Source organism: Leopardus geoffroyi, chromosome E2 (assembly GCF_018350155.1).
Source record: "Leopardus geoffroyi isolate Oge1 chromosome E2, O.geoffroyi_Oge1_pat1.0, whole genome shotgun sequence".
In the NCBI taxonomy this organism is placed as follows: Eukaryota; Metazoa; Chordata; class Mammalia; order Carnivora; family Felidae; genus Leopardus; species Leopardus geoffroyi.
In genome coordinates, this window is record NC_059335.1 from 54,858,868 (window position 1) to 54,868,443 (window position 9,576).

General features: G+C 46.3%; 1 protein-coding gene across 3 annotated transcripts in view; it reads left to right on the top strand.

Annotated features, from left to right (window-relative positions):
* The window catches only part of BCO1 (beta-carotene oxygenase 1), a 49,622-nt gene extending 42,609 nt beyond the window's left edge, over window positions 1-7,013 (top strand). For all 3 annotated transcript variants that reach the window (XM_045439835.1, XM_045439836.1, XM_045439837.1), the window contains 3 exons: window positions 881-975; window positions 2,850-2,961; window positions 4,926-7,013. In XM_045439835.1, the coding sequence (XP_045295791.1) occupies window positions 881-975; window positions 2,850-2,961; window positions 4,926-5,155 (437 nt within the window). In that variant the 3' untranslated portion in view covers window positions 5,156-7,013. The remainder of the gene's footprint in view (window positions 1-880; window positions 976-2,849; window positions 2,962-4,925) is intronic.
* The last annotated feature ends 2,563 nt before the right edge of the window (window positions 7,014-9,576 follow it).

Here is a 9,576-nt window from a genome sequence, read left to right on the forward strand (position 1 = left end):
GCTGACAGCTCAGAGCATGGAGCCTGCTTTGGATTCTGTGTCTCCTTCTCTCTGCCACTCCCCTGCTTACACTCTGTGTGTCTCTCTCTTCCTCTCATAAATAAACATTAAACTTAGAGATTCAACCTGACACATCAGACATGTATGTATGCATGTACATCGACAAAATTTTCAGGTCTTTTTGATTACAAAAGTAATAGGTACAACAAAAAATTCACGAAACGTGAAACCCATAGGTATACACTATAAAACATAAACTACAAGGAAGTTCTAACCCCAGCAGTGCTTCTGAACCTTTTCTCTTCTTTTGTAACATAGTGGAGATAATTCTATAACCAGCCTTTTACACTTTATCTTATGATATGGACACTTTCCCGTATTATTAAAATTCTTTGTAAACATTAGTTTTATGTATGTTATTACGCGAATTCACCAGATTTGTTTATTCCCCATTGAGACTCCTTTCCACGGTTTCAGGGGTTTTTCTTTTTGGTCTACACCCCCACACATGTGCATGCACATGAGTTTTTTTTTTTTTTTTTTTTTTGAAGAGCTTTAAAAAAAAAAATTGCAGTGGCCTCTGATTTTAATCATGCAATTCTCTCTGATTTCTATCTTGGATAATTAAAGATGCTTATACACTTAAAAAACTAGGTCTGTCTTACCTTGCTCCGGAACCTTCTAATAGAGCCAGAGTAATTATCAGAGGTTCCCTCCCCCTGCTCTGTTACCAACCTTGATCTAATCCAGGGCCTGAAGCAAGTTCAGGGATCCTGGATAGGGAGCCATTTTTGTGGAAAGGATGCCCAGCCTGGCATGAAGGGTAGATGTTCCCAGCCCGCGGTGATGGGGACTTCATCAGCCGTGTCCTTCTCTCCAGGCTTAGAGCTGCCTCGGATCAATTATGCTCACAACGGGAAGCCCTACCGCTATGTCTTTGCGGCCGAAGTTCACTGGAGTCCCATCCCAACCAAGGTACCAATCCCCGTGTGATTTGGGCTGGTGCTCCCGACAATGATCGTGTCCACCTGCAAAGCTGAACTCTAGGATCTCAGACTGGGTGACCTTGATCAGAAAAGGGAGGTCTTTTTGGGGACAGAGGGTAGATCAGAGAGTGAGGTCAGTGGGACAAGATACAGGGAAAGCAATGATAGGCCAGCCAAGGGAGGGAGCCTTACCTGAGGGGCTGAAGCTCAGGAAGGAGGTCACGGCTATGGTTCATCCATTGATTTCTTTATTTAGCATGTTTATTGAGCACCAACCATGTGCTACACCATGCAGGCACTGAGGATAAGGAAGTGAACAGGGGGATCCCAGCCTCTGCCTTCAAGGAACTCACCCTCTCGAGCAGAGGGCTGAAACTCGGAGCATTTATTTTGTTTTTTAAACTACGATTTGTTGAACAATTACTGTATCCCAGGGACTATACTCAGTGTTATACACGCGTCACTTGTCTTTAACGTCTTCATTTTTTAATAATAAAATGGAATACCTTTTTTAAAAAATGCAAACAGTGCAAAAATGTACAGAGCAAACAATTAAGGTTCACACACACACACCCCTAGCCACTCCCCGCTTGTCCCACACCCTGAGGGGAAACAGGTCTGTTACGGATTAAGAGAAGTCCAGGGACTTGCACTTTTTTTTTTTTTTTTAACGTTTATTCAGTTTTTGAGAGACAGAGATAGACAGGGAATGAGCAGGGGGAGACAGAGAGGGAGACACACAATCTGAAGCAGGCTCCAGGCTCTGAGCTGTCAGCACAGAGCCCAACACGGGGCTCAAACTCACAAACTGCGGGATCATGACCTGAGCTGCAGTTGGAGGCTTAACTGACCAAGCCACCCAGGCGCCCCTCAAACTTCAGTGTTGGGTTTTTTTTTCATATTTTATTTTATTTTATTTTATTTTATTTTATTTTATTTTATTTTATTTTATTTTATTTATTTTTTAAGTAAAAGTTTTTACTATTTTTTAAAAATTTACATCCAGATTAGCATATAGTGCAACAATGATTTCAGGAATAGATTCCCTAATGCCCCTTACCCATTTAGCCCATGCCCCCTGTCACAATCCCTCCAGGAACCCTCTGTTCTCCATATTTAAGAGTCTCTTATGTTTTGTCTCTCCCTGTTTTTATATTATTTTTGCTTCCCTTCCCTTGTGTTCATCTGTTCTGTGTCTTAAAGTCCCCATATGAGTGACGTCATATGATATTTGTCTTTCTCTGACTAATTTCACTTAGCATAATACCCTCTAGTTCCATCCACATAGTTGCAAATGGCAAGATTTCATTCTTTTTGATTGCCGAGTAATACTCCATTGTGTGTGTGTGTGTGTGTGTGTGTGTGTGTGTGTGTGTGTGTGTATCTATCTATATCTATATCTATATCTATATCACATCTTCTTTATCCATTCATCCATCAGTGGACATGTGGACATTTGGACTCTTTCCATACTTTGGCTATTGTTGATTAGGGACTTGCACTTTGAAAACAACAAAAGGATAGTATTATCCTTTAAATGTTTGCATTGAGTTCACTAGTTTATTTAACACACACAAAAGTCGCAATGTAGCGTCAAACACCAGATAAATTTAGGATTTTTATTTTTAGAAGAATTCAGTGCATAGTGTTAGCTATGGTTTGGCAGGAGGATCTCTGCTTACAGGTGGAGGAGGAAGCTAGCTGCTTTCGTGTCTGCTGTTATACGGACCCCAGGTAGATGTCATTTGTAGCCTCCACTTGAGGGGCTTAATCCTCTCTGTGGGAATTGTTGCTGTGTGTTTTCAGGGGAAGACTGTGCTCTCTAATAATTTGCTCACATGTCTCTCCTCTTTGGGTATACAGATCCTGAAATACGACATTCTCACAAAGTCATCCTTAAAATGGGGACAGGAGCACTGCTGGCCAGCAGAACCCCTGTTTGTCCCCATGCCGGGTGCCAAGGACGAGGATGACGGTAAGACTCCAGGAAGGGGAGCCCGCTTGCTGCATTCTGCTTGTGATCACCCCTCAGTCAGAGACGTCATTTGGAGGCAGTGACACTCCCTCCGCATCCCCCACATCACACTGCCACTGGAGCCAGGCTTTGAAGCCCGGGTCCTTCTGAGTCCAAAGCTGTGAGTTAGGGAGTCCCTCTAAACACCCTCACTGCTGACACCAACTGCAAGTTCAGGGGTCCCCCAGTCCCTGGGTTTCGATAGAAGGAGTCACAGAACACACCGAAAACTGTTAGGGTTGTGGGTTGTCACAGTGAAAGGACGCAGACTGAAAGAAAAGAGGCTCATGGGACAGAATCCAGGAGATTTCCATTCATGGAGTGTCTGGTTGTCCCAGGAGGTCATGGCCCACCCCAGCTCCAACAGTATCTATGGAATATCACTGACCGAGGCAACTCACCCAAGCCTTGGGGTCAGAGCCTTTTAGGTGCCTGGTCGTGTGCACATGGTTGGTTGGCTGTGTGGTTGATCCTTAGCCTTCAGCCCCTCTGGAGGTCAAGATGACGTCCAAATTGCTTTGCTAGGATAGATCATCAGACTGGCCCCAGGTAAATAAAGATATTCTTAGGAGGCAGGACATTACAGGGGCTTAGAGGTCACCTCCCAGGAGGAAAGGTCAGACCTCCCTTTGTGGGACATTAAATTTTTTACTACACAAAGCCCACTTCCTTTCCACTTGAGAATTCATTGCAGTGGCTGGGACACAATTCTTAACCATCTCTAAGCGTTTACCTTTTGTACGGAGCACCGGTAAATGCACATTTGTGGCCCACCTCTCTTTTGTAGATTTCCACATGACCAAGTGGTCTTTTCCCTCCTTGATTCGGTCTTTGCCCCAGAATCCTCTGCACACACTTCCGGGGATGCCAAGGCGGGATCAACTAGGACCACGGGTGGGGCTGTCCACACCTGCAGGGGAGGGCGAGCTGCCCCACTGGGCCTGCCAGCTGCTTCCCTGAGGTGGGGAGTGGTTTTCTGCCTGGGCTGTGTCTTCCTGCTAATCATGCATGGCATGGCGCACCAGGCAGGGGGCCCCAGGTTGCTGTCATCTCTGAGGTGGGGGATTGTTCGTAGCACATCCTGCTGAGGCTGGCCTCCCACTGGCTGGGCCAGTGCTCCCCCTACATTCTCTGGTGAGCAGGGAGTGGCATTGTGTTCATTCCACCAAAGGAGAGGCTGAGAAAATGATGTGATTTACCTACAGCCACACACCCCGTACCTACCAGGTTAGGATTTTAATCCATGCCAATCTAACTTGGACCATGCTCAACCACCCTGAAGCCCAGAAGGCTTTGGGAGGACTCACAAACACTTGTTGTAAGTTTATGTGCATTCTTTCATTTAATCCTACCTCCCTCGAGAGTGAATACTTAGAATATTTCCATTTATGTTTTTTACAGAGGGGAAGGCGGAGGCTACTAGTGTGCTGCTTTGGGCGTGAAGTCCGTTGGGCTCATTCAAATGCCATCGAGTGCAGCTAGTCTGAGTCTAGCTAGGTGCCATGTATTAGCTTCAATGCAGCCTCGAAACTAATCCTCTATGATCAGGCTTTCTAAACAGTAGTCCGATAGCCATTCTTCAGTGCACACAATATTTTACAAAACGCTTTCACGATTCACCATGCAAGAGATCATCCCAGCAGCCCTGCAAGGGTAGCGAGAATCATCCTTACTCTGCAGATGAGCAGAGTAAGGGCCGGAGAGGTCAAGGACCTGGCCCCCAGCAGGGCTGGAGCCAGGTATTCTGGTTCCTCATTCCTAGTTGCCTCCTGCTCACACAGAACATCAAATTTGCCTTCCTTTTGTTTTGATTATGTCCTTACCTTCAAAGAGGACGGGGAGATACAGCTGAGAAATTTATCCCTCCAGCTGGAGGAAGTTCAAGTCTGCACTTCTACAAAACGTCTCTTTTTGTTTCCCCAAAGGAATTGTCTTATCAGCCATCGTCTCTACCGATCCCCAAATGCTTCCTTTTCTGCTTGTTCTGGATGCCAAAAGTTTCACAGAACTGGCTCGTGCGTCCATTGATGCAGAGGTGCTCCTGGATCTCCACGGGTTATTCATCCCGGACGCAGACGGGGACGCAAGGGAGCAGGCCCCTTCCCAGGAACAGCCGGACAGGGTTCCAGACTGCCATGTGGCCCCATGGACCTGAGTGGGTTGGGCCTATGGGCTCACTTCCTCTCTGGGCGAAGGGGGATCCTTCATTTCCTTTTGACCTTATGCTTTCTGCGGTGGCTTTGAGACAAAGGTATGGAAATAGTGTCTTTTCTTTCGTCGTATTTTGGCCCCAAAACCATTGTTTGAAAGTGGATCAAATATGTATTGATTAGCTTAAGCATTTCCAAGAAAGCCCTTTTCCTTTCTTATAAAACCATGCCCAGAAATTGTATTAAGGCACATAATCATCCTTCTTAGAATGAGCAACCACTGATGTACCAGAGAAGAGGCAGGTAACTATTTGTCATTGCTCCTTCCTCCTGCCCCTCATCTCCCTCTTTCCAGTAGACTAGACTGTGCATCTGGGAGATCTAGATTTCTCAACCATGCGTTGTTAGTAAAAATCTGTGGCCAGGAAGGCATATATCCTTGTGGTCATTCCATGCAAGGCATGGCATAATATAAAATAATGAAAGTGTTAAAGTCTGTTCCAACCTTATTTAATTTTTACGTGGCTTCTTTTCTCTGAAGTTCTTCTGAGGCAATAAAATAGAGTGCAGTTCATAGCCAGCCAGATGCCCCAGTACAACAGATTGAGACAGCAGATTGGTGTGGCAGTCCCCTTTGCAGGAGAGGGTTAAGGAGCTGGATGGTGACCCAACTAGCCATGGCCAAGGGGCTAGAATCCAGGACCAAGGCCCAGGCCAGGGCTGGCATGAGGAGTTCTTGCCTAATGCTGAGAACCAGGGCAGGGAGCCCTGCCAGTGTTTGTAGGGGAGAGAAGGCTCCCCAAGCTTAATGTGCTACCAGGATAGACCAGGTGTTTGGGCAGAGATGGAAGGAGGTTGGTAGTAGGGATGATGGAAGCTTGGAACACGCCAAGAAGCGTCCCACGTGAGTACTGGGAACCCCATGGACATTTGAGTCTCACCTTTATAGCCCAGTGGGTTTGTGGTATAGAGACCCAAAGGCAGGCAAGATAATCCCCAAGGACCCATGTCATAGGGTCAGAGAAGCTGGGATTCCACCCTTATTCTGCACCTGCCTCCTCTCCTAAATCTGGATTTCACTCAGTCACCAGTAGAGATTCAGTGACATGTATTGAGACAGGAAGGAATGAATCTCTGGTGACATTGCATGGAATACCCCAGAGCGGGCAGAGCTCTGAAGGATGGTCTGGACTTTTACCCTGCAAAAACACCATGAAGCCATACTTAGCTCCCACTGAAATGCAGGGTCCATCAGGTCTGGGGGTTGGGTTTTGTTTTGAGGGTGTTTTTTGGACATTTTTATTTAAATAATTGAAGATTCATGTACGCGTGTAAGAAATAATACAAAAGAGATCCCTCGTGGACTTTACCCATTTTTTCCAATGGTAACATTATAGTATAGTTATCACAACCAGGATATGACATTGATTCTGTCCACAGATCTTTTTCAGATCCCCCCGGTTTTGTTTGTATTCGTTGGTGTGCGTGCTTAGTTCTACGCAATTTTATCATGCGTGTAGATTCCTTATTCCACCACCATGATCGAGATACCAAATGGCACATCAAGACAAGGATTCCGTGGGGTGCTTTCTTATCACTATACCTACCTGTCTCCCACCATGACCTTCCCCCATCCCTAACCCATGGCAACCACCATTTCTAAAATTTTATCATTTGAAAACTGCTATATCAATGGAATCACCAGTATTAACTGTTGGGGATTGACTCTTCTCCACAGAATTGCTTGCAGATTCTTCCACATTGTTCTATGTTGGGTGTGTTTTGTTTACTACTGTATCTTCAGCACCTAGAACACTGCCTGGTGCCTCACAGGCTCTCAATAATAAATATTTGTTGAGTGATTGCACGAGTGAATTCCTTCAACACACAGATTGTTGGTCGGTAATGTACCAACAAGAAACGGATATTTTACTAATGTTCTCCTGGGAAGACGAGGAAGACAGTTCACATGGACCCTAATGACGACACACAGGTTCCTGCCCTGCCATCCCTGACCCCCTCCTCTCTCTCTTTCCCTGTTGGTTCCTCAGATCCCCTCCACCACCCCAGTCTTTCCATTTCACCCTCAGCTCATGGATCCCATTAAACAGAAACGTGACCCCTGGAGATGGCAGAATGAAGACCATCTACGCTTCCTTTGGAGATCCCAGCACCTCCAGCCTTCATGAGATGGGCTGGGAGGAAATGCCAGCCATGGTGGCCTGAGACCAGTGCGACTGAGGTCTGCGTTCAGATGGCACGAACGGAAAAGAGTCGACAGATGTGACCCTCACCTACTCATTATTCTACTTCAGATATTTGAGAAGAGGGTGGAATTAAAAAGCGCTTCCCCACCCCCACTCTGCTCAATGCCAATTGCCAAACAGTATCCAGACCTACTCACGAAAAAGGGTGCAGTTCTGCGGGGAAGAAAAATATGTCCGTGGTTTGTTTACCTTGTTCAAGATGACAGGTGAGATACCAGACTGATGAGGAAGGCTGGCGCACCAAATCTTTTTTCCCCCAGTTTCAAAAACATCACAGGTCAGTGGCAGGATACCCGATTTATCTTGATCCTTAACTCCATTGTGTTTCATACACAGGCCAGGGTAATTAGCTCAAAATGTCACAGGAGCTAAGATGCACGCGCCTTTCTTGAAGGCGCCACAAGGCGGTCCATCTTATCCTCTGAGCCTTCCTTGTTATGCTTCATGTGGGTGTAACGCATGACCAGGAAGTTTTACAGGAACAATCAATCACTCAGATTTGTTTGTTGCTTTGATAAAGCCACAGCATTTCACAAGTGCCCTGAGATGTGTCGGGTACTGGGTAAGCCCTCAGATGTTTGCAGACCCACTGACTTTTTCCTTCAAAGGTTTTTCTACTTTGATTCCAATTCAGGAATAAGCTGGGTGTATACTTGGACGAATCAACTCACGAGAAATCTTCGCGCTTTCGTGCTACATCCGCGTTACTGGTTCACACTCATTTCCTCCCAACCAAAGTTCCGCAGCGTGGGGCTGACGCCATTAGGAAGGGTTGCTGGTCCAGGTTAAGCACAAACACCTTTGATCGCTTCTTAAGTTGTTCAAAGACTGTTTGGGTGGTTTTTAAATGGCCAAGAGAAGTCTTCCCCTTGGCAAATCAGGACATGCACAAGAGTCATTACCACCTTCCTCATCGTCCAACGCTCATGAGGCCTGTGGCCTCTACCTCAACTTCCTTCTAGGCGTTTAGCTCAGCCGCCAGGTGCAGACGCACAAACAGTCAGCTGTACCAGCTGTTGGGGCACATCGGGAAAGAGTCTCTTGAGGGCAAGCACCAGCAAAGAGGCTGAGGATTTTCTTGGACAAGGTGAGCAGAGAGAGACGTGGAGGCACCATGTTTGGGCAAGGTGGGGATGGGCCAGCCTTCTTTCCTCTTGGTGCTCAGGCAAGGCTTCCCGGAGCCGGGCGCCTTCAGGAGCGGAGTGTTTGGAGGGAGCTCGTGGCAGACAGCTGTCCTTGCAGGCGGAGGGTGTGCGCAGGAAAAGAGTGGGAGATGGGTGAACAAAGCACTCGGAGAGTGAATTCCCCAAAAAAGAGCAGTTGAAAGAGAGAGAGAATTAGGTGAATATTTTTCTCTGGTTATAAAAGTCAATATGTGTCCACCGTGGAACACCTGGTTACATTGAAGAAGGAATGAGAAAGACACCCGTAGTCCCACTGTCAAAGGAAAACCCCTGAAATCATTCTGCTGTGGTTTTGTTTTTCAATACTTAAAATATTTTTGTGCAGGGGCACCTGGGTGGCTCAGTCGATCAAGCATCTGACTTTGACTCAGGTCACGATCTCATGGTTTGTGAGTTCGAGACCCATGCCAGGCTCTGTGCTGACAGCTCAGAGCCTGGAGCCTGCTTCGGATTCTATGTCTCCCTCTCTCTCTCTGCCCCTCCCCTACTCATGCTCTGTCTCAAAAATAAACATTTAAAAAAAATAATTAATTAAATAAAATATTTTGGTACAGGGGTGCCTGGGTGGCCCAGTCAGTTAAGCTTCCAACTTCGGCTCAGGTCATGATCTCGCCATTCGTGAGTTCGAGCCCCACATCAGGCTCTGTGCTGACGGCTCGGAGCCTGGAGCCTGCTTCTGATTCTGTGTCCCCCTGTCTCTCTCTGCCCCTCCCCTGCTCGCACTCTGGCTCTCTCTGTCTCTCAAAAATAAATAAACATTTAAAAAAGTTAAAATAGTTTTGTACACAAATTATATAGTAGCAGTTAGTTTATAACCTACCTGTTTATAACCTGCTTCTTTCATTTAACATATGATACAAGTATTTTCTCAAACTAGTAAATTCTGGTTTTTTTAAGTTCATTTATTTGAGAGAGAGAGAGATCATGTGCTCGCAAGCGGGGGCGGAACAGAGAGGGAAGGAGAGAATCCCAAGC